Genomic DNA, 25,766 nt, shown 5'->3' on the forward strand with positions numbered 1-25,766 from the left:
TTAGAGGACTCGTGAGATGCGTCTCAAGTCTGTCGATGGTGCCCTGCGGTTCTCCTGCGAGATGAATCGACGGGGTGGAGGGTGTGCAGGTGGAGGGGAGGGGGCGGGGCCTGTTCCCCTGTTTCACTTCAAATGGAAAGGAACATCAAACATGGAGGGGTTTTGAACCCACACACCACTTTTCATGTCGATGGCGCCGCCGGCACAGAGAGGCTTGAAATCCACTCCCCCTTTTAAGGTGGTTTTAGGGGAAAAGACAATTTTATAGCTCGGCTCAATCAAAACACTGTGCTCGAGTATCCAAAGTCACACTTGAGTTGAAGTTAAAATGGTGAACGCGAATGTCACCTGTACAAATACAAGTATCTGATATTAAAGGTGCAACATTTCAGAATTGTCTGCCTGTCAGGGGGGCAGCATATTACCAGAGTGATAACTGAAACTGCTGTTGGCTAATCAGCTAATAATCATATATCGCTTTTGGCCACAGGGGGCGCCAGAAACAACAGAAGAAAAAGCTTCTTGTAGCTGCTTTAAATGAGTCAACAACTCACTCAGTTCTTTAGTGGTGCAAAAGGTGGTGAATTAAAGTGTGATTCCCTTAACTTCTTAAAAATTAATATCGATATCGATTCACATATCCAACTGAGTCCATGAAAACATTACAGATGTTTCCATGCTGGATCACAGTTACTGAAGTTGCCACTGGACTTATTGAAGGGCGAGTTTCCAGAGTCAGATACAACACACTGACTCGTTCAGTTTCAACACTGCCAGCCAGTGTCGACAATGACTTTGGGATGACACAGTGCTTTGTGTGTGTGTGTGTGTGTTGATAAGCAGGGGTGTGCCTCCAGCAGCAGCTGTGCTACTGGCTCTCGGCGCTGATATTTATCGTCTCGGACAGCCCGACAATCTCACATGAGCCCGCTTCATGTGGCGGCGTCCGTGAGGCGTCTGTGTTGTCAGGACGCATTTACAGTAAAGCCCCCCGCTCGGAAATTAAAATTACCAAAGGGGAAAGTTTGCAGCACATTAGCAGGCGAAAGCTAAAACGGCGACAGTGCAGTACAGTATCTGATCCCGAAGCCGCAGTGAAAACACTGATACATAACTCATGAGGCGAGGCTGTTGTAGCAACCCGGCAACCGTCGCGTGGCGTATCGCATTATGCTGTAGCCTTTGGGGACCCTACATAATGCAGTTATGTGACAAAGCTAGTGCACATCAGCCACAGGCTGGCTTCTGCCTGCTTGACAGTAGCTATGGAGGAGTAAAAAAAAAAAAAAAAGTGAGAAGCATGCTATCTCCTCCTGCACCTAGCTCCTGTATCTCATATTTAAGTCCCTCATTATTCATGGTCATCTCGGTTTAGGACAGAGATTTTGAAAACTGACAGGATCTCTAAGAGGAGGGGGCTAGTCTGCAGCACGGGGGGCCTCCGACAAGTCCGCGGAGAGGAGGAGGAGGCAGCCGAGTGGCCTCCGAGGCCCAATGTCAGCTCAGTCCTCTGGGGGAAGAAAAGGTGCTTACCGGCCCTTCCAAGTGATTGATGATTGGGCCCCGGTGCAGAGGTAGGACACAGCTATAGGTAGACAATGCGAGACTCTGCTCAGATAATCTGTTTATGTCAATGGGGAAGAAGACATAAATATGTGAATTTCCAGAAGCTGAAGGTTGTGAATGTGTGGCGACAAAATGGAAGTTACAGGTGATGATTGTGTTAGGAGAGGTCGTCCAGGACATAAATCATACTGTCTCTTTCGCGGCGTGCAGGAGTCTCACAAAAGCCTTCCTACATGCATCATACATTCATACTCACTGAGATGTTCTCCTTCCCACAAACTAAACATATCCTCTCTTTTTACATGCATCTTAATCAGTCATGGTGGTTCATAAGAGAATGGATGATGATTGTAGGCAATAGTATGTAGCAGTGCTAGAAAGAATGTGTGTGAGAAAAGCAGTGGATTCAAGAGAAGCAAGTCCTAAATCTGTGGCTGTGTCCAATCCTATCTCAGATCTCAGACCTCATGTCTTCTCTCAGCTTAAGTGATAACTTGAACTGTAAACTTGATTCTTTAAACGGCACTCGTCATAAGACTCCCTGGATCCATGGCTTGTTATAAGACAAGAAAAGACGGGCACATGTGAACCTAGCGTCAGTGGTAGCTTCACCAGTGCTGGTTTCTCTGGGTTTCTGCTCGTTTGAACTGTGAAGTCGGAATTTCCAGGCAAGTCTGCAATTTGGACCTCAACATCCCTGGAGGTCAGATTTGCAGCACGTTTAGTCAGACGCACTGACCTCAAAACCCAAGATGGCTGCTCTGTGCATCGGTTCCCTGCTTATAAGCATATTTGCATCTCATTAAATCAGAAACACATGCAGCAACAACTTTTATCAACGGGTGTTGGTTGAATTTTGAGTTTTTCCCAAAAGGGAACTTGGCTTCCTCATCAGGCGAAACAGTTTACCACATCTTTTTGGTTTTGTTTTTGTAGCTCTGGCCATCAGTTTTATTGGTTGCGCTCACAAAGTTAATTGCTGAGATATGAGATCGTGCAGACATCATTATGAATATGCAAAAAAAAAAAAAATCTAATTTGAATCCTCTTAGGAGACCTAAATGTCCTTGAAAACATTTTGTTTTAAGAGGAACCAATAAACCAACTGGAGGCTCTTGTGACGACCTCCCGTTCTCTTCGCCGAATCAACCTTTCTAATTAAAAACGTTCCCATATGCTACAATCCTCCGACACGATCTCACAAACAAACGCTACTTTTGTTTTCTCGCGGACACCCAACTGTAGAATTAACAAACCACAAATATATTCAGGCCAGGTAACCAGGCAGCTGTGGGACTGATTACAACCGTGTCAGATTCGATCTGTCTTGTCTCTTTATAAAGTAAGCGTGTGTGTGTGTGTGTGTGTGTGTGTATGTGTGTGTGTTGGTATTGGGAGGGTATTTGTCAGCCATTTTGCCTCAAGAGAGAACGATGCCAGTCACATCATCGGCGGTTGTGAGGCACGCCACGTTTCAGCGCCAAACTACTTCATTACTCTGGAATCAAATTGCCCTAATCGGAGATGGATGTCCTGATTTGTGGCAACACAAAGCGTGTGTGTACGCTCGTGTGTGTACGCGCATGTGTGTGTGTGTGTGTGTGTGTGTGTGTGTGTGTGTGTGCACAGGTGCTTGTTGCAGGTGCGTCCATGCATGCACGTGCCAAGATGCATGTGTTTTTAGAGTGGCTGGGTTGGCAATATAAATCAATTTGACTGCATAATGAAAGCAGAAATAACGCACACCTGACAGATGTCAAATACAGCACGAGACCGCTCAATTGAACAAGATGGAGGACAACAGTTCTACCCAGTTGAATGAAAGGACAGAAGTTTGTTTTTCAGAGATGTATGTAGATTTACATCTCAATGGTTCTTCGCAACGGCACCCTGAAGCAAACTTCCTCTTATGGTTAATCTAAATAGACTCAGATGGATGTCTTACCACAAACGGTTGACATGAAGAAGTCTAATCGCGCTCACCTCTTGCCAGTACTCTCTCTGTACTCCATAAGCTGCTGTTGGATCACACAAGAACAAATTCAGGGATGTGTTTTCAGTTTCGCTGCAGACTCCCAGGTCAGAGGTCGCTGAGAGTCTGCTGCTCCGTCTTCAGGGTTTCGTCACCGTGTTTTACAACAACACGACGCGACCAGACTGCAGATCTGCAGCACTGCACTCGTAGACTCTCTCTCCATCGCGTCCTTTGCCAGGGCTGACAATGGAGCAGCTTTATTGAAAGGAAAGCTAATTTGATCATGCCTCTGTATCGTCTCTTCTCCTCCACCCCTATTTTTGGGGCGCAAAAATACCTAAAGTGAGATTCCCCAAATTAAATTAACAACAACCCTCCGAAGGTTGCGAAAGTTGCAGAAAACAACACGGCGGATCTGTGCAGGCAGAAAACTTTGTAAGAAAGTCAAAGTTCATGAGTCTCATTCTTAACTCGTCTGATACTGGCAGTTTGCGATTGTAGGTCCAAGACTTCACACTCAACTGTCTTGTGAATTAAACCTTTCAGCTTTGTTTTTAAGTGTTAGCTTCACAGTGGATCTTCAGTAACCTTTGGGTGATGTCGATGTTTTATACAGTCTATGCAAATACAACAACTGCAGTGCAAACAAGGCAGTATTAATCTGCTCCTTCATCTCTGTTTCCTGCCCCAACTTACTTCAACAACTCCTACCTCTACTTCCTTGTACCTTATTAAACAATATATATGAAATAATATTTGTCTAGGCCTGTTTGGGCTTCTCTCTAAATAAAGTTTTTATGATCTGAGCGATATGAGCCTGCGGCTTTGTGTCCTCTTCACCTCTAGAGGTTTTGGATGCAATCCCAGCTGGTTAGAGAGCAGACAAAAAATAAAAAAAATAAAAATACAGCTGCCGAAAAATGCAATAGTATCCGTTCAATAAGGTTTTTTTTTAACGTTGCCATGAGAGTTTTCCTGAAACATGGAGGTCTATTTTTCAGACTGTGGTAAGAAAGTGAGTTCCAGCCACCCTGAGTGGATTACTGAGCAGAATGGAAGTGCGTAGAATCCGTTTTCAGCCAGTATGGAAATAAGCCCCGAGGCGTATGTTGAGGAGTATAAGAGGGGAGCGTTCGCTATCTGCATAAATATTTCAAGAATATATACAATACACTAGGTAATATAAATAGGACACCCTTGACAGTAACTCTAACAGAATTATAGTCATTTCAGGACAATGTAAGCGCGGCGACAAAGTAATGTGATGGAGCAGAGAGGAGCGTTTACACTCCAACTAACTTAGTGAGTAACTGTATATGGTGTTAGCAGCTCTGTGTGGCTGTCTGGTGTGATTTCCAGCAGGAAGTTATTTGCCGCTTTTGTCTTGTCTCTTAAACTGTTGCATTGTTTTGTGGCGCTGACACAATTAGCCTGTGAGCTCCGACAAAGAGCAACAAGAACTCCACAGCCGTGCTGGTGGCTCGGCTTTGTCACCTCACTGTGACGATGGTGTTGCTAACACCGTGTTAGCTTAGCGTGCAAACATTCGATTTAAAAATGAGGGTCATCTGCGTGTCATGCAGGCATATTCTAAAATGAAAGTTAAGGGCTCTCACCAAAGTTATCACAGTTTATCCTGAGGAGCATATAAATGTTTGGGCCAAAATTTCATGTTAAGAGCTTTTGAGACATTTCACTCAAAGCAATCGATGTCGACCTTTTTGTGGGGCTGGATGAAACGTAAGGAGACTGTCAGAATCTTTAGCATTCATCCTCTGGGGACCATGAAGGTCTGTACACAATTTCATGTCAATCAAAATGTCATCCAGTGATAAGACAGTTTAGTTTGGGCCAAAATTTTAGACGCTGCCATCCCCAGAGCTACACTTGTAGCAAGACTAAGAATCTATAACCTACTTCTTTGAACTTGTCTTGTTCTTTCCACTGGATAAAAGTGAGGTAGGTATAAAACCTTGCGGTATTATTGACTGCTGTCAGACGATTCAGCTGAAGCTGTGGCTGAACTTTTTTGTTTTTGCTTCTCTACACACACACACACACACAAAGATGAACTTCTGGGGAGTCAAAATGAGGCTAACAGTGTGAAGGCAGGGAAATCAGACAGCTGAACTATTAATATTCATGTTCTTGGCCACTACAGCAAACAAAATAAAATCCAGTCAGAGAGTCACATAATGAATAGATAGACATACATATCATAGACTCACACACACGCAGTGTAAATGTCACTGAGGCACACAATCTGTTCCCTCCACTCGGCATAGCAGGAACAGCATGATACAGGGCGCACTCTCCCAAAGCCAGTTATGTGAGGCAGATATTAAGAAGGCACGGGGAGAAACAATTTAGACACATCCAGAAATTAATCCGCCGCTAAGATGCTTTTTTAATATCAGAGAGGGGAGAGCAGGAGGAGGGGGGAACCAGAGCTCTGAACGGCGGGCTCGGTGTCACGGACGTGACGACACACACTGAAAGTAACAACACTGGGAGAAAGTTCTGATCCCAGTAGCCTCACAGCACAGGGCCGAATGAGGACAACAATAACACACTGGGGCTCTCAGTGAACACATTTAGGGGTTTTTTAGCTGTTAGGTGATCAGTCAGAGCTGCTAGCTGCACGGCTAACTGAGCTACGAACAGGTACATTTAGAGGCTACAGTTAGCAGCAGTTAGTGGTTCCTCTGGTGTCCAGTTCTCACACACTGCACCTGTAAGTGTACTGGTGCAGACCAACACATTGAACTTTGTCCTGTTTGTCTGTCACTAACTTCCTGTTGGTCCACTGTGTTGTTGTCCTGAACGACTCAAACGATCAAGACTTACGCCAACAACAAGGTTATTTTAGGTGAACTGTTTGTGGAGCGCTAATATTCGAGATAATGAAAACGTAGGCGAAGTCGCTTTGATTAAAATCCACCATCACTACATAATGATTCCTGATAATTTTCTCCGATAATCTTTCCCTCTCCTGGTTTTCAGCTACTTTTTCCCTCCTCTCTCCGCGTTGTGCCACCATCATTACCCCAGGAATAATAAAACTGTGTCACAGTGTGAGACTATCACACGCCGAACGCTTTGCATGCACGAACTGTGGAGCTCGGAGTTCATATGCAAACACGCTACTGTAATCAGCGCCGGAACTCTACAGAACTGATGAAACTCAACCTCTGTTGGATGTTGTGTGGAATGTGTAATTGCAAAAAAAAAGAAAAAAAAAAACGTGTGAATCATTGCGAGTCTAAAATCTTTAAGAAATGTCATAAAAATGCAATATGCATGCATAAAACATCCTGCAGCGATGATGCGCTGCCTTCAGAAATGATCTCACAGTGCTGCTGAACACAGCCAGACATGAAATTCGTGCAGCGTCTCATAATGTAACCATTCATACGTTAGCAGCCAAGACGAGAGGATTTCAGAAAAGTTCACCGGGAAGTTGTGGAACAAGAGGAAGTCAATTATTTATCTTGGTTTCGCAGCGAGAGGTTATTTCTTGGCTTGGCTTCACTTTTCCCTGCAGAGGTACGAGGCTGCTCTGAGTTTCTCTCAGCATCCAACCGACTTTCCAGGTGGTGCCGGAGGGAGAACAGGGGTTGTTTTGGTTGTCCTGCTGGTCGTCCTAATTTACCTGAATGTTGTGGCCATAATAGATGAGGCGAACATGCATTATAGAGCAGGCGGGTTGTAAAAATAAAAAATAAAAAAAAAATGCTGTGATACTGTGAATCGAATCTGGAATTAAAAGAGGTGAATTTCTGCATGTTTCCAAAGTTCAGATCTATTTCTTCTTTTTTTTCCTTGAGAACTTTAGGAACCGCTTTAACTTGTTAGGTTAAAAACTGAGATATATTCAGATCCTGGAAACTACATTTGAGAAAAAAGATCAACAAAAAGTGTCTATCACAAATGTGCGGATTTCAGACAAGGAGTCCAGGAAAACCGACGAAAATACAAACAGATTTAATCTGAATTCTATCCAGATATTTCAGGCCGCGAATGACCCCACATGTTGAGCATGTAGAGCACTTTAAGGTCTTCTTGTACACGTCAGCTTAAAGAATTTGAATTATTCAGACACATGAAACTGCAGTTCCTCGAGGGCTGAGGTTCCACCAGGACAGTAACCTTCTTCATGGTTTCTTCATGAGACAGAGTGAGAGTTTAAGGTCAGGGTGTGATAAAGGTTTGGAGGCCGAGGCTTCAAAAACTGTGCTTTTGTTATTTGGATCCCCTTTTGAGAAATCAAAAGAGATTAATCTCACAACATCTGCAAAGACTTACTTTTTTTTAGATCTTTTCGACGCCTTATGTTTTAGGAAGAATCAATATTAGCAATATGGTCAATAAGTCCAGTATCAGAATCACAGAAACTGCCAACTTTTGATGCCTCTAGCTCGGAAATCTTGTTCTCCAGACCTCAACAAATGTCACATCATCATGATTTCAGTAGTTATTTTGGTGGAAAATGAAAAGTGTGATGCACAAAAAGATCATTTCCACAAGCAGTGAATCACATTGCAATCGCAAGTACAGTACGGTGAGATCTGCGCTTCCACTCGGATATCACTCAGTGATGGAAGGCTTTCAGTTGTGTGGGAGTAAATAACCTCTTTAAGATGATAAAACTGTGGTATTTTTAATGGAGATTCCGTGCCGAAGTCTCTCGCTATTCATCAACCTCGCGCATAAAATAAAAGGAATAGAAATTCAAGCTGTTAATACAGTCGTCTCCTCGATGTACCTCTATGAAGATAAAGACATGACTGTCATTAAAACCCACATGTCAGCCACAGGCAGGGGACGACTTCAAGACAGGATCTTTTTAAAAAAAAAAGGGTGGGCGCTCACCAATAAAACTATTTGCACCTGGTAATAAGACGGCACAGGTGTGAATGAAGAGAAGTGCCGCTGTGGATGACGTGTCGGAGAGAGTGGGAGGAGATGGGATCGGTTGTTGAAGCTTCACCCGTTCCTCTCGGCCCCGTGCGTCTGCCACCATAATTTGCGATAATGACGGCATCCCAGCAGGGCCACTCAGCGCGGACTGATTCGGAATTGATTTAGTGCATTAATTACGCCCCTGTTACGCCGGTGTCATGGACAATATTTTACAATTTGATAAGCAAAAGACGAGCCGTGGGATCATTTTGATGAATTGCGAGGGTTCGGCCGTGGCGCTCTTTTATGGTCGTACCTTTTAATTTAACGGTAATCACTTTCCCCCCCCACTCTACACGGCGGAGGCAGCAAGACTTTAATTTCACCTCTGAGACCTCTGCTCTGCACCGTGTCTGCTTTGATCAGGCCGACAAAACAGCAGGCATGCCGCCCCACACACACACACACACACACACACTCACAAACGTGAATAGGTGAGCAGCAACAGTGGCAGGTTGTGTGCATGCATGTTTAATGTGTGTGTGTGCATGTTTCCATTGTGTGTTCGGTATGAATATGTGCCTCCATGCTGAAACAACAGCTCTCAACAGTGCTGCAGGCTATTCAACCAGGACACCAGTAATGAGCCGGTGCACAGTTTCAGTCGTACCACCTACCGAGACGCCCCCCTGGGGGGGAAGAGGACACCCTGAAATCCAAACAGTGGGGCTGGGAAATCCCACAGGAGTCAGAGGAGTTTGTTAAAAAGTGGTTGACTTTCTAAACAACAGGCATGCGGGGTATATTTACAGGTGCAATACGTAGGAAATGGCCATCATCAAAACAAAAAGGGGGGCCATAACTGTGGCTGCTCTTAGCTAGTTAGCTCAATTAGCTCAGTTAGCGGTGCAGGCAGCGGTCCAGACTGGGGGCTCAGGGACCAGCGGAGTGTTTGTTAGTTTCACTAGACATCTCCGCAACATAGTCCAGTGACATCATCATGATAACTGCTATTGTACCTTTAAATATGGCACGATTTATGTTTCTTATTTGCGCAACAGTGTTTTCTTTAAGATGTTGTATCATCCAGTCAATTTGTGATGAGATGTTTATTCACAACACGAAGCTGTTCAGTGTTATCGAGCAGGAAAGAAACATTTAAGAGGACATTTTTAATTCTGAAAAAAACAACAAACCCCTGAACCAACCACTTAACTGATTACCGAAGTAGTTGCCGATTAATTGGATAAAATCACTGAAGCTATTCTGTCGTTCCTTCACATTTCAAACTCCTGGGATTCATTGAATTGTCATTCATTGTCTGTTTAGATGCCAGCCTCCACTTACGGTTGCCCACAGGAGGAGTTGCAGTTGTTCATAAATACTTAAACACTGATATGTGTTTACAAATGTACCGGAGTGGTTAAAGGGGTTGTTTTTAACCTTTTTACCTCCCACTGTTCTGCCTTCAGGACATCGGCGCTGTGTGAAAGTTTTAATACGCTGCCGGCGGTATGAAAGTTACATGAATATGAAATATATTCATGCACAGATAAACTCTGGTGTTGTGGTGTGGATGTCCAGCAAAACCTTAAACGTCGGGTGTCTCCAGTGAACCAGACTTCTTATTTCTTAAAAGCTCTTCATTCTAGCAGGTGCAACATTTGTTTCGTCCCCTCTGTTTGATGCTGCAGAGACCCGTTTTTTGTGACAGTGAACATCAGGCAGCAGCGCTCACAGTTTCAAAACACAATCCTGAAGAACATCTCATGATCCTCGAGGCTGATGCACCTCTGCGCTCGGGGCCAAACAGCTGCAGCAGCAACAAAGCGGGAATGATGAGCTCATTCGGTCCACCACCAGATAAACTATGGTGTAGCTTCAATGCTAATGCTAGCCTGTGTTAATCCGTCCCCATTGGGTTTAAGAGAAAAATTTACTTTTCTGCAAGCTTGTTATTTCCGGTGAAACTGGTTTTTTTTTTTTTTTTTTTTTTTTTTTTTTCAATTTTGAAAAATGCCAAAACCTTAAAAGGTCATTTTGTAAAAATGTTTGTAGAATAATTTCCCATGAATATCTCTTCAAATCCCTGAAAGAAGGGATGTAAAGGTGGATCTTTTGTCATTTTGGTTCTTATATTTTTGTTCTCTACAGTGTCTAAACACACTGTGAAACACTTTTTCACATTTGAAACTGGATTTGAAACACTCTCGCTTCATTTCTGGCTCTTAAATATTCTCAGGAAACAGCCACAGAAAAAAACCCCCAAAACAATAGAGAATAAAAGAGCAAAATATAATTTTACTCTCCTGGACTTGGACGCCTCTATTACCCCACAATTACCGGCCTATAAGATACATCGGGGTTGTGCCACAGTGATCTGGCAGGATGCTGGCTGGCGCCGTGCAGGGTGCTAATTTTCCCAGCGTTAAGAGCTGTAATTATGCAGACTCTGCCGGGAGCCCGCGAGGCGCTAACAGCCTCCCTGCACCAAACGACAGTCCCAACCTTTTATGAGCTCCTCAGCTGGTTCAGAGGCTAATGAAACCGCACGATTCGCCCCGGCTAGCACGCCCCCCTCTCCAACCGCCGCTCGGGGGGGGAACGTGGTGTCATTATTTGGTGAAGAGGTCCCTGTGACAGCCATTGTGCGGCGCGAAAGCACAATGGTGTGAAACATCTGTAGAGAGCAAGCGGCAGGGAGGTGGGGAGAGAAGAGGAGCACTTGACCTCCTCGCCGGCCTCGTCCTCCACCTCTCCATGTAAATAACAGCCCCTCGCTCAGAGAGGCCTGCAGCACCGAGTCCAGCAGAACACAGACGGATTCAGATCGTCACGGGGAACTAATGAGCAGAAAAATCCACAATAATAGGAACGATATGAAAACTATGTGACCTGAGGAGCTGAGGTAACTTTCTGATACACTAGATTGGACCCTGAGGAGACAGTCGAGGGGGGGGTTATTTTGTATTTGTGACTCTTTTCTCACTACGTGCATTTTCATCCACTTGTTTTCCACATCCACATTCGTCAGAAAAGTCTAAATATATCTAATAAGTTTTATAATATTGGTTGTGGTGCAAAAATCAGCTGTAAAAATACTCTGCTACGAGTAAAAACGGCGGCATGAAACCAAATATCAGGAGCATAAGTGCATCGATAGAAACGAGTCCGCTGGAAACAGACCTGGAGAACAAACATGTGAAACGTGACTCAGTAATCAGCTGGAGAGGGAACGCAGCTCTGAGAGGAGACGTCCTGAATTAAACCATAAATCTCCTCGTTAAGTCGTCCTCGTCGTTTCTGTTTGTTTCAGGTCTGACTGGCACTTTTTTAATGAGCTCCTCACGGTGTTCGCCCTCCTTCTGCTCGCGTTAACGCCACTCGGTTGGAGAATTTGCGCCACGGCCGGTCTCTCTTGATGCGACCAGCCCCTGACATTTGCATAATGAGTGGACACAAATGCTCCTTAATTAGCTGCTTTTTCTAGGGTTTCATTCACAATTTGTGGTCAACTTGGCTTCTGTGTCTCTCTGTGGGCAGCTCCTGATCCGACAACCCATCGGCCATTCTGACTTTTATTAGAAACGTTAGATTTTGTTACTCAGTTCTCCAGTTTTCGCGGCGCTCATTGATCTAGTTCCCCAGTCCACCTCAGGGACATTACGTTGCATCCATATATGAGTGCTGAACATTTCTCTCCAAAAACCTCCAGGCTCTAATCTGCTGCTACAACAGCCTCCACTCTTCTGGGACGACTTCCCAACAGATTTCAGAACCTGGCTCCGGGGATGTTTCTTCCATTCAGCTGCGAGAGAGTGAGTGAGGTCCAACACTGATGTTGGCTCACGAAGGCTCGCACGCATTTGGCGAACCACCCCGACGCCGTTGGATGGGACTGAAGTCTGGAATCTGTGCCGGCCCGTTAAGGTCGTCCACACCAGAGTTAGAGAACCAATCCTGCAACCCGGACACCTGGGTGTCATCTGTAGACTTTCTTAAATAAGGGGCTTATGATACATTAAATATGTACATTTAATAAGTATTACCCTTTCTGTCATTTATTGTATTATGTGTGTGACCTGAGGAGGTTGTGGTGGCCTCACAGCTTGGCAAACAGGCCACCAAGCCAAAGACCACTGTTCAAGACTGTGTTAAGTCCAACTAAACCAGGCACTTTTAAGGAAATGCCAGGAAATCTGCTATGCTTGTGGCATCAGAACGAGGCATTTTAAAGAAGATGCTGGGACATTTTCCAGCTGTTTGTGGCAACAAAACTGGACAGTTTTGTGGGAATGCTAGGACATTTTTCAGTTTTGTTCGCGGCTATGAAACTGTGTATTTTTAGCGATATATCAGGACTTTTTCCAGACATGTTTGTGGCAACAAAATCTGATATTCTCGACGCCTTCCAGCCATCGCTGTGGCAACAAAACTAGATATTCTAAAGAAGACACTTGGACAGCTTCTAGATGTCTGTGCCAACAAAAACAACTATTAGTAATGAGACATCAGGACAATTTCAAGCTTTGTTTGTGGCAACAAGACCAGAATTTTTTAAGAGTCGTCGGAATATTTACCTGCCGTGTTTAGGACAACAAAACATGGATATTCTTAATGTGTTGTTGAGATAATTTCGATGTTGGGACATTTTCCAGCCACGTATCTAGCAACAAAGATCAGATACTTTCGAAGGAGGCGCTGCATCATTTGACAGCTGGCTCTGCGTTGGGCAGTCGACTTTTGGACATTTCCAAGCTGCGTTCGCGGCCAAGAAACTGAAAACTTTCAGCTATGTTTCTGGCAACAACACCAGACTTTCTCAATGATTTGTAAAGACATTCCCCAGCCATGTTTGCAGCAAACCTGATGTTCTCCTCGCCCTAACCAGGAGGATTTTGCGCCCGAGCCTAACCAGACCTCAAAGTTCCAATATCAGCAGTTTGCAGAATTGTACACTGCCAACATCTATTACAGTGATTGTGCTGAAGATTTCCATTAATTTGGACTCAAGTACGAGACCGTGCATCCCGAGTGGAGCGGGGATGGATGGCGAACACGGCTGAAGGACGTATGTGGTGGAAAACGAGCGCGATAGAGTGGAGTCTGAATTACTGCCTCACCGCAAATTAATAGTATTGAGTCACGCTGTCAGACGGCGGGAAGAAAGATCGGATGAGTGCTGAGTAATGACACGCACACACACACACACACACACACACACACACACACACACACACACACACACAGAGAGGAGGAGTAATCTCTGACTGACACACTGATCTCAGCAGGTTAGAGCAAGGTTGAAAGACAGAGGAAGTTGTGACGCCAACGAGCTGGGATTAATGTTACAGTCACACGTGTGAGATAAGCAACCTTTGCCCCCCCTGCGAGTGTTTCCTGTAACCTCGTTTCACCTCAGGGTCCCGACTTCAACGTCTCTCCGCCGACAGAGCATCCACACAGCAGGCTACAAGTGCACACACACACACAGTGAGGCTGATAGTTTGCTAAGCATACGAGGCAGCGGAGCAGGGAGCGCGTGCCTCCACAATGGATTTCTGAGGATGTACGCTTTGAGAATAGCTGAGCTGCAGAAATCACTGAGCGCTTTCATTCGCAGCTGAAATACAGCCCAAGGAAAATGGGAAGCCTTTGGTGTGAGGAGTCTTTTCTCTCCTCTCTCCGTCTCATCCCTTTTTTTTTCTTTATTTTTTATTTATCGTCTCCTCTGTTGCCGAGCTGCGCCGAGCTGAACTCGGGGAGCCACCGTACCCCCCCCTTCTTCTTCCTCTTCTTTTTCTCGAGTTTGGAAATGAGTGCTTCCTTAAAGAAAAAAAAAGAAGAAGGAGAAGAAGCTGGATGTGTTTTCTCTCCGTCTCTCTCGGCTGGTGTTTGCCAGAGATAAGCTCTGTAAAGAGTGTCTCTGTCTGCATGTCGACATGGAGGATACACCTCGGTGACCGTGTCATTCATCTCTCTTTATTGCTGAAAGCCTGTGTCTGTGTCTGTGTGTGTGTGTGTATGAGAGTGTGTGTTGGTGATAAATTCAGCCCTCTGTGGGGAAGTTTTGAGACTTTACAACACACACTTGGACACTGGTGTCTTCCAGGCTTTATGGACGGACACCCCCTCCTCCCACCGTCCCCTCAGCTCTCAGCTGCAGCCCTGGCACGGCGCCCTGTGTTTTGCGGCGTCGGCCCGCCAGATTGATCCGGCTTTAATGAAGAGTCCTTCAGCCTAGGTGACATCATTAGCCGGTTGTGGGCCACTGCGGGCCACTTGGCGCGGCTCCCCCGCCTCACTTCTGGGAAAATGGGTCATTGTGAGTGACAGACAGACAGACAGACAGCGGCCAGGAGAGGCAGCCAGCCAACCAGACCGATGGGGGCGGGGGGGTCTGCCAGGCAGCGGCGATGCCTTCTACACACCTACACCTGTACCCACAAAACATTCTTAAAGTGTTTTAATAAGGACGCAAATCTCTGAGCTGAGTGACGCATTCTGAGTTCTACTTTTTCTGCCTTATTCCCCTAAAGGATCCCAGAGAAGTGTGAACATGGTAAAGATAGAGTGGAGTGATGATGAGGATGACGTCACTCTCCCTTGTTATTGTAGTCAAGATTACGGAAGATCGAAACTGCCAACACAGAAATAAAAAAAATAAATGTGCATGTGTATGGAAGCCAATAGCAGCCAATGTTTATATTCCTTTTGACACGAATAAGCGATATAGCCAGATCAATTTTTAAACAGTAGTGGAGTATGGAGGACTAAAACTGCCAATATCAAAAGTTAATACACTTATTTATTTATTTTAAATCCACAAAATTTTAATTAAACATGCTTTAATCTACTTTTTAATTAAACATAAATTAAGACATTTTTTTTAAGTGTGACATCATTTAATGTTTTAATGATTTTATCAAACTTTTATCAAACCCCTTTCCCCTTTAACTTTCCATGCTCATAATTTTGTAGTTTGTGACTGATTCAAAATTTTCAATCAATTAGTTAAATATGTTTTTATCTCTGTGATATTTTCAGTCGGGCCTGCTGATCAATTGATAAGGTAACCTCAATAACTGCCTTTGCATAACGAGGCAGATGTGCAAAAAGAAATGATCAAAGAAATAATTCAAATAATACTTTTAACATTAAATATTTATGTATTCATTGAATGTAATTACATTTAATTTATGATGGCATATACAGTATATTTCTTTGTTGGTATATTTATATATTTCTTTACTTATTTCTGATATTTTGGCAGCTTTAAAAAACACCTCCACAGTGTCTCCAAGTTTGCTTTCTAGCTTCAAGTACACTAGCGAGTGATCAAAGATGTCCTTGGAACTCGATATAAAGAACTGCCTCTGACCTCTGATTCGTGAGAATTCAATACATATGTAATTAAACTTGACATGGGACGTTTTAAATGCGTTGAATGAAAATCTGGGTCAAGCCGCCATAAGCGCTCGTATTGTTCGGCTCAAAGAGGTCACCTCAGGTCAGACACAAACACTGCAGTATAAAAACCTGATCTAACTACAGCAGAGTGGTCTGATATGTAGCTTTACGGTGACCTCACACAGTAAGCTCCACCCATGAGGGCCTCTAAGCTGAATAAAACAAACACTGAGATTTTAATAGTGAATGCTTACGCGGCTATAAAACCAACTTCATCCCGTTTCTGCCCGGCAGAGAAAATCAGAGCGATGTGGTCTGGAGGAGAGCTGGTCCTGAGGAGGCCGCGGAGCCGTCTCATCCATCTAACTGTCAGCATCTCAGCAGGCAAAAATCACCAGTCCTCCCGCCTGTCCCTGCCCTCCCTCTCCATCTCCCCCCTTCTCTCCCCTCTCTCTCTCTCCCTCTCTCTCTCTCTGCACAGATATACACCGACACACACACTCACCCCTGCAGCACGGTGGCTGAACATTGTAATTTTAGCACAGCAGCTGTTTTTGCCTGCCATAAAAGTGACACCCCTCTAGCTCTTCTCCCCTCCCTCCCTCCATCCATCCGTCCATCCATTCGCGCTGCATCCACCTCCCGGGCTGCTGTTTTCAGGAGAGCATAGATAGATTTCCAAGCGCATCAGTCCTCCCTCAGACACCATCCCCGGCCTGCCTGCAGCTCCGAATGTATAGGCGACACGTGGAGCGCATCCCTCGAAAAACGTGTGTGGAGACAACGGGAGCGCATGCTGACGATGAACTTTGCATGAACCGCCGCTTCAAGACGCGGACGATGCAAAGCTGTGCTGCCAACGTGTTAAAATTCAGTTTGAATATTGTTTGGGGTTTCAAATGATGATTATTTTCATTTTTGCTTCTTTTTACAACAAATTAATTGAGCGTTTTGTTTATAAAATATCTGAAAAAATCACTCAAAATAGTTTGCAAACAATTTTCTAAGCGGATAATGTGTAAAAAAAAAAAAAAAAAACCATGCTCTGTAAATCTCAAGAATTAGGGTGCGGTCCGGAATTCTTGCGACCAATGGCGTGATTGCTACATAGTTTCCATGGAGACAACATACATAACCCCCTCCCCTCCCCTTCACATTCACATTCACTTAACAATCCCCCAGATGCCTAATTGTTTCCCTAATGATGCCGGGCCTAATGGGACTGTTTATGGTATTCATTTGATGGCTCTGGCCCAGTAATTAGACTACACCTCACTTCATTAAACAGTGGGGGTGGGGGGGTGGCGCTGGGTGGCACCGACAGTATGCGACACGCATGCATTAAGCGGACCCAGGAGAGCGGTGGGTTCTGGACGACTGCCTCACACACATTCCTTTGCGTTGTTATTCACACCAGCGGCTCCTCTCGTGACTTCCAGCGTGCCGTATTAGTGCTGTACTGGCAAAGAGCTTGGTTACATCCATCGCTGGTTACATACTGTATCACCCTGCGGTTAACAGACTCAGCTAAATAAGCTGAATACAAATGTAACAGTAGTGGCCCGCTGCTATCTCTGAAAGAACCAGAAGGAAACTTGCTCCACAAAGTGCAGACTTTAATATTCCTTGATATCTATTTTGCCGATCCCGTGAGCAAGCCCGGCAGGTGAAGTTAGCATCAACAGCACAGTGTGACGCTGCTCTGCAGTGTTAAAGAGACACAAGTTTCTCTTGTTGCTGAGAAATTCCACTAATGTCTTCTAAGCAAACAAGCGTGTTAATATCCAGGATCAGCAAGCTTTCTGTTCAGAGTTACAAAGACTGAGACTGTTTCAGCTCCGTCTGAGAGGCTAAAACGTCTCCACATGTTCGTCTTTGTGTCTCTGTCCGCGGTGCTGATGCGACCCGGCCTCGCTGCGTCTCTGTCCGTGGTGCTGAAACTGTTTCGCCTCCATCTGAGAGGCTGTTTTCTCTCTCTGTCACTGTCCGCGGTGCTGAAACAAGGTATGCATCAGAACCCGCTGCCTTTCTCTACTTGATACTCTTTTATTTGAGTGTCTAAATTCAGGATTGGCTAAAATTTGAAGGTAGCTGTGAGACTGATGGGGGGGACATGGATGTGTGTTGCTCCTCATGAATTCTCAACTTGCTAATCTTTGCTAAGACAACTAGTTAACAAGTAGATCCGTTAGCTAACCCTTGAGCTAACTGTAGAGCTCAGGTTTGGTCATCTGGGTACCCAGGGGGATTATCACCTCTTGCGGTATCACAAACACAAATCTTAACGTTTTAATATGATGGAAAAAACCTGGAAAAGTTCCCCACCTGGTGCCCTTTCTATTTGTCGCCCCTGCCCCTCAAACATCTTGAGTCTGCCAGTGCTCAGCACAACATAACCCATCAACAGGTTCGCACAACCTTCACTTCTATCTGTTAGAAACAGTCAACCTCAGTCTTTTTGTTCCTCGCTGTGGTCCTGAAACTCACGCACATACACCCAAGATACAAGAAACCGACGCAAAGGTGGCTCGCCGTCCGTACCTTGAGGAAGGAGAGGTTGCGGTTCCGATCGATGCTGGTAATCTCCAAATTCCCCATGACGACCTCACAATTCTCGTAGAGCTTCTTCAGGGTGCGGTACTGCTGGTCCAGGTCGGACAGAGTGCTGAGTTTGTTCTCCGTGCCGGGACACACTGGAAGACAGAAAAGAAACTGAGGTCACTTTGGAGGCAACTGCAAGTGAAGTTTGAGCTACATGTGCAGAGCTAACAACAGATTTTTCAGAATGAGGGTAGGATGATGCCATACAGTGTGCTACCAGTGTAACTGCTTAATACTTTAAAAGGTCAGCCGAACAGCTAACCGGGCCTTTCCAGTGGTGAAAATCATGTAAAATGAGATCCATCTCTTTTCCCCAGAGTTATTCTTTCCCTGGAAAAACTCTGATTCTTTGACTGCACTTAGCAAGGGTTTTAACTAACACACCAGACTGCAGATGCACGGTTCAGCGACTGCTGTACGACACCGTCTGTGAAACACGTTGGAATCAGCGAGATAATGAACGGAGGACGAGAGAAAGAGGGCAGAGGAGACAAGAGGGAGAAATTCCGGATCGGGGATTTCAGGGCTCAAACCGAAACTCAAAAGGAGTGAAGGACGGAGGGAGGGAGGGAGGAAGAATGGGTCGGGAGATTACGTAAATTGCTAAAAAAGAAAAAAAAAAGAGTGCAGAGAGCAGCATACGTGACCCTCCACAATGGGGGAGCTGCAAGAGGCGAGACTCAGGGAGGGACAAGTGGGGCGAGAGGGGCGGGTGTCATTTCTCTGAGGCAGTGACCTACAGTCTGGGTCTGGCACCGGCACACTGTTTAATCAAAGATATTCAAATTGCGTTGGTTGACCTTTACAGAGGGTTTCACTCAGAGACTTTCCTCGGGCCGACGAGATTACAAGACTTTGAAGACACTGCGGCGGTGAGGAGAAACAGCTCTATCGGCGTGTGGGAAGGCCGGGCAAATAGAAACAGGTGGAATTTTTCCACACATGCAAAAAACAAGCGTCCAGGAGCTTCTGATCGGCTCTGGAAAATGTCATTCCACCGTTAAACGCGGCTACGATACCTTCAACTACAGCACATGTATGCTGAGCTCCACGTGTCATTTCAGCCATTACAAGACCCCAGAAATAGCTATTAATGTTGCTCTGCATGGACAATTAGAATTGAAATGATTAGTCAATTTGTTTTCAACAACTGAACAAAAGTCAAGGGAGGTTCTGAATGGATGGCGACAGAAAACTGTGACACGTCAGTTGCAAATAGTTGACAGATGAAAAAATAAAAATAATCATCAACTGCAGCCCTACAGCATAACATAATCATGTTTTAGAAATGTTATTTTCACTATGAAGTTAAATCGCACAAAAGCCAAAGGAGGTTTTGAATGGTCGACAACAAAACTGCAAAAGTAACGGTCAAAATTCTGATTCCACCTTCTTAAATGTGGATCTTGTGCCTCGGTTATTTCACAATGATAAATAAAAAGGAAAACATAACAAACAAATTGTGTGCAAAGGAACTTCTGAATGGGTGACACAAATTCCAAAAAATAACCCTGAATCATTTGAGCACACTGATAAAGAAAAGAACCGAAACGCCACAACAAACAGATTCTCTAAATGACTGTATTGCCTGCAGTGCTAATGCTAATGCCGAGGCTACCACTGTAATTAGTTCCTCCTCTCTCCGTCCCTGCCAGCCTTTCCACCAGTCACTCAGTCACTCAGTCGGCCGGCCTCCCCGGCCTCAGTCCCGCCGCCATCTGCTCCGCTCAGCTGGCATCCGCCGCCACGTTACCGCGGGCGCGACTGGAGGGCTTCCGTGTCGGCGCGTGTGCAGAGTTTGGCTCGGCAGATTCAGAACTGCTCCTTAAAGATTGTCAGCGGCTCAACTTTGAATAGTTCTCATCTAAATTCATCCGGTTGGGTCTGTTAGAGGCAGCACAACAGAACGGTAACCCTCGTATTTCTTGCAGAGATGAACGGTTGCAGAAATCGAATTCTAGTCATTTCGTGCTCTCTGCTGCCTGCAGCTCATCCACAAACTGACAGAATTTTGACTCGACCTCGGAAACATGACATTACACCCATCCTTATTTTGAGGGTCCGATATTAGATTTTAGAGATGTACAAATAGTTCTGCCCCTGTTAGATTCTGTCTATCGCCTGCTGTTGCATCACACTGTATCACTCTTTTGAGATTACAACAGGGACTTACTCTCCCTCAGGACTTCCTGTTATAGTATCCTCCTTCCTTTCACACCTCCAGGACTCGCAGGACACTTTGCACTTCTCTCTGAGATTATAGTCACAAAGTTTGGACATTGTAAAGACCGAAGTCATGCAGTTTTTTTACTTTTTCATTAAGAAATGTCGGCTTTTCAATCTGTTAAAATGTCTTTTCACTGTGTTTCCTGAGGTGCATTGCTGGATCTGTGTTCTGCTGTGTCATCTGTTTCTTCTGACGATCACAAGACTGAAGCATTTTCTTAGTTTTTCATGATCGCAGAATGTAAATATCTTTAGGTTTCGGACTATTTGTTGGGCCAGAAGGAATCAGAAGTTGTTACTTCTGGAGAGGAGTGAGGGTCAACACTCTGAGATTGATGAATTTGCCCAGGCACCGGTTGCTCGTCTAGACAATGTTTGTTCTTACTAATATTGGGCACACACTCCCAAAACAAAAAAGGAATAAGAGCAAGAAAAAGAAAAGTCATGATTAAAACCAGAATGGACAGGTAAAATATGAATGTAAAGACAACTTTAAACAATACTGATCTGAAAGGTTAAGTTCAGGACAGGTTTAAGTGTCAAAGATGAGGGTTAATTTAGGCAATGGTTGTTTAAAGGATCAGGGTTGGGGATATAAATGGGTACAAAAAAAAAGTTAGTTTCAGGCAATCCTAAGTAAGAAAGGTCATGTTATTGTTACTGGTTGCATGTTCTTGGATGTGGATATTTGCTGGTTTTCTTGGTCGTTTAATGATTGCAGACTGAATGCCTTTGGGTTTTGGAGCTGCAAGAAAGGAATCAGAGGATTACTTTTGGAGAGGTTAGGGTTGGGGGGTTAGGTTGAAAATAGATTCTGGAGAATGTCTAGACAAAACAACTAATCAATCAATCAAGCAAATGAGTGAAGATGTTAATCTAATGCAGCCCGAGTGCCTTGCATGGTGACAGGAGATTAAAAAGTTTTATCATCCCTAAAAATCGATCGTTAAATCGTACAAAAACCAAAGGAGGTTCTGAATGGCCGACCACAGAAAACTGCTGCAGTGACAGGTAAAGAAGCCAAAGTTCACCTTCTCCAACTCCAAAAGTAACAAGACTTTCAGAAAGAGAAGCAGGAAAGAGAAAAAAAACCAACGGACTATTGCATAGTTGAACTTGCCCCTATATTGAACAACATTGAGAGCTCATAAACTCCCATATTGCTTTATGGATCGTTGGCTCTGCACAGATGAGCGGCGCTTCCTCTCCTCCGTGATCCCTCCATATTGCTGTGGGTGGCGAGTGAGCCGGGCAGAATGGCAGTGAGGGGACCTGAGCTATGGTGATAAATGAGATTTGCTGACCACACACACACACACACACACACACAGATGAGTTATTAGATGAAATGATTTAAGAGCGGCTACAAACTCAAAGGAAGCCTGTGTAAGGGTCTAAAATTGGTGGGATCGATGAATGCCGGTGTGTGTGTGTCTGTGTGTGTGTGGATGAAAAGGTTAGCGGGCGTCTGTAATAATCTGTTATTGAAACCTGCTTGCAGGTGTGTGTGTGTGTGTGTGTGTGTGTGTGAGAGAGAGCGAGTTTATGCCTGTGTGTGTGGTGATAAAACATCAGAGGGGAGAGGTGAAAAGTGAGGGGAAAACAACTCTCAAAAGCCAATATCGGCTGAAGCACACACACACAGACAAAGAGAGAAATGGTGCTCATTCGGGGTGAGTAAGCAGAGGCAAAGGAAAAGAGAATAGAAAGAGAGAGAGAGAGGGAGGAACAAGAAGAAGAAGAAGAGGTAAGAGAGACACAATCTTGTGTTTGGCAGAGTGGGAACGACGTCCGGCAGCATTAGCATTCACACCGACACGCTCTACTGTAAATGCTCTTTTCTCCGGGCTCATTCCAAAAGTGTCTGGATCCATCTGCTCAACCTCTTCCTCCGTCTCCCTTCTCCTTAATTTCTTTTTTTTTCCTCTGCCCTTAGCCATCCATTTCTCCCTCTCCCTGCCTCTACAGCCCTCCTCGGTCCTTTTTTCTCGGCGGCGGACAACGTGTATCGAGTATCGAGCAGTCAGCCCCCTTTTCTGCCCGTTAACGCATCGGGTGACGCGGCAGCCGTGTCTCCACCCTGACAGCTCCGGTGTGACGGGGGGAGGTGATGTCTGCCGTTCGGAGCAGTAAGGCCTCGATTGTCTCGTCTTTGAGGAGACGGAGACGGCAGAAGGCAGCTCATTCATCAAACTGTGATTTCTGTAAACCTTGAGGGTGCCCCATAGTTCATAATCCCCCTATAGTTCCCGATCCCCCATGGTTCCCCCTCAGCAGCCCAGCAGTGCAGCCTCCAGTGACTCAGACAGTCCAACACACACCAAACAAATACGTAATGAGCGATAAGACTCGTGGTTATTTTTTTCCTCTTTGGTCTCCGTCCAGTTCAAACACAGATGGAGCGCGTGCACTTCATGTCTGCGTCGACGGACATTTTCATGTAAACACATCCCGTCCCTGCGTTTCAACGCATGCGTCTAAAACTGGAAACCCACTTTTTGCTGGTGTTGTACCCCTCAGAAGTCGCCTTTTCTAGCTGGATTTAATCGTCCCAAATTGAATTACAACTTAATCCCGCCTCGCACGACTCTTCCCCGCGTAGTTTAGCGACAAATTAGGTGGGGGGAGTAAATCCACTTGTTTCTCTTAAAGCGACGGTGATTAATGCAGGACAGGTACGATGCAGAGAGATGTGCAGGCAATGTGTGGTGGGGGTTTTTTTCTCTGATCCATCCGAGTGAGAGACGGAGGCAGACAGCTACCTCCCAGCTTATTCTCACTGACATATTGAGCTGTGCTTGTTCTCATTTCTCATTTCATCTCTTCACGTTGCTCGTCTCCTCTCTCTCGGCTTTTTTATATTCTGCCTGCGTCTGTTCTCTTATCATGTTCCTGTCCTCCTGATGTTTTAGCTTCAGATTGTCTCATTTTTCAATCACTCCTCTTCTCTTCACTTTTGACCTTTTTTCCCCCTCCCCTCCTGCCCCAGCGGTGACTTAATACAGCGCCGACACGGAGTAAAGAGGGTGAACAGTAAACATCCACGCGTTTGTCAGAGCAGAACCAGCAGCGGCAACAAATCAGCACCAGGCTCCATTAAAAAAAATCACCAGATTTGTGGAGTTGTTGACTTAAGAGACACGTTATAAACTCTGTGAAATGCTGCTCCTCACAAATTCAATTCATCGCTCCTTGTTGTTAATTCAGCACATTATGTTCTGACTTCCTTTGTGTTAAAAATACTGTGTCGGTGTGATGCAGTGCCGGTGTGTAGGCTGCGCTGTGACTAGGCGAATCTGAACGGTTATTTATATTAAAATATTAATTTCATTGAACACATTTTGTTGATTTGGTGCCTCTTTCATAGGACAGAACAGACAAATACTAAATCATAATAATCATCACAGGCCTGTCTCCTATTATCAAGGTTATTTTTACATTAGCCGAAAACAATGAATCTGAAATCCGGTGTGGGAACGGCGGACCCCACCACAATCATTAAAACTCCAAACACTGGGTTAATGACTGGATTTACAAATGTGGGCCAGCAACAGTATTTTAAAATCAGGTTTGATTTCATGAGAATCTGAAGGATTGTGACTTTAATATCCTGAAACGTCTGACGTATCAGATGCTCGTGACAGACTGATGATCAGATCTGATGTGCAGCATTTTTCCAAGTATTGGAATTTGTGTTTTTTGTCTGATTGCCAATAAAACGACTATCTGAGCTCTACATGTCGCACATAAAAGCCCGTCGGCACCGAATAATCAGAATCTGCAAAGCAACGAGTAAATAAAGCAGCAGAAAATAGATTTACTGAAGTAAATTTGAACTCCGAGTCTTCTGTGATTACTGATAATCAGCAGCAGCGTATCAGTTTATCCTATCTGACACCCAGCAAGATTTACATAACCACCCAAAACAATTGTGTTTTCCAAAAGTCTGGCTTCTTCTGCCAGTGCAGCACCAACACCACCTTTCCTCTTTCACTTCTGTTGGAAAACTCCAGATCATGAGCTTATAGCAGAAGGAGAAAAAAGACTATATGCATCTTAACAGTAGAGAGGTGGTAACCTTTTGGGATTTGAGCCGTAATGGCTGACCAAGTGGGTGGTGTGGTAACCGCGGGGGGTCAGCGAGGCGACACGAGCGCGACATGAGTAAAGCAGAGCGGGGTCGCAGGCCTCAGCCCTCATTCACCGGAGAAACACGGCGGAGGTTATTTACCGAGGCGCAGGTCTTATCTGCCTTCAGCTCGGTTAGCTGCAGCCGCATTCACAAGCCTACTCACAACCGAGAGAGGGAAAATATCTACAGTCGGCGCCTGATAAGCAGTTTTTATTATGTTAAAAAAAAAAAAAAAAAAGTTTGGAGCAAATACATTTTAGTGCAGCACAAAGTGTGGAGGACTGGAACTGCCAAAATGACAAATAAACACATTAATAAAAAAAAAAAAAAAAGCACAGCGAATAAATTAACATGTCTGACACAAATTCACATTTTCTGTTTTTATCCAGTTTCCCTGTTAATTTTCCACATTATGCATGAATCTATTCATGAATTTATTTTTTGCTTCATTGCATTTCTCCTGTAGTTTAGCCACAAGCTCCTTTACTTTTTTGCCTTTTCTTTTAAACTGTCTTTACGCTTCTCTGCTTCATTATATAAACGAGGTTGCTGCCATTCAAAGTGTGTTATTAAGTAGAAACGACTTGTGAGTTTTACTTTGTAAAATCAGATTTGGAGTATTTAAAGGCGATTTATTTGGATATTGCGCTGTTTATTAATTTCTTTATTTAATCTTGATTTTGGCGTCATTCAACCTATTAGTCAATCGACATTAATGTCAATAAATAATGAATTCTCATTTATTTTTTAATTTTTTAACTAATCTAATTGGTCTTGCTTTTAACAGCCTATTCATTTATTTATCGAGCAACTTATAGTCTGTCTTTCATTATTTATTTTTTATTTTGGCAGTTTTAATCCTCCATACAGATTCAAAAATTAGATTTGATGCGTTGTGGGAGGTAATAAACTCTAAAAAGTTCGTGTGAAGTGGATGTGAGTGGGTTGGAAGTG

At 44.5% G+C, this 25,766-nt stretch overlaps 1 protein-coding gene across 5 annotated transcripts in view; it reads right to left on the reverse strand.

Annotated features, from left to right (window-relative positions):
• The window catches only part of LOC119015032 (receptor tyrosine-protein kinase erbB-4-like), a 276,642-nt gene that overhangs the window by 123,854 nt on the left and 127,022 nt on the right, over window positions 1–25,766 (reverse strand). For all 5 annotated transcript variants that reach the window (XM_037090594.1, XM_037090591.1, XM_037090592.1 and 2 more), the window contains one exon: window positions 18,395–18,546. In XM_037090594.1, coding sequence (XP_036946489.1) covers window positions 18,395–18,546 — 152 coding nt within the window. The remainder of the gene's footprint in view (window positions 1–18,394; window positions 18,547–25,766) is intronic.

This window comes from Acanthopagrus latus, chromosome 24 (genome assembly GCF_904848185.1).
Source record: "Acanthopagrus latus isolate v.2019 chromosome 24, fAcaLat1.1, whole genome shotgun sequence".
In the NCBI taxonomy this organism is placed as follows: domain Eukaryota; kingdom Metazoa; phylum Chordata; class Actinopteri; order Spariformes; family Sparidae; genus Acanthopagrus; species Acanthopagrus latus.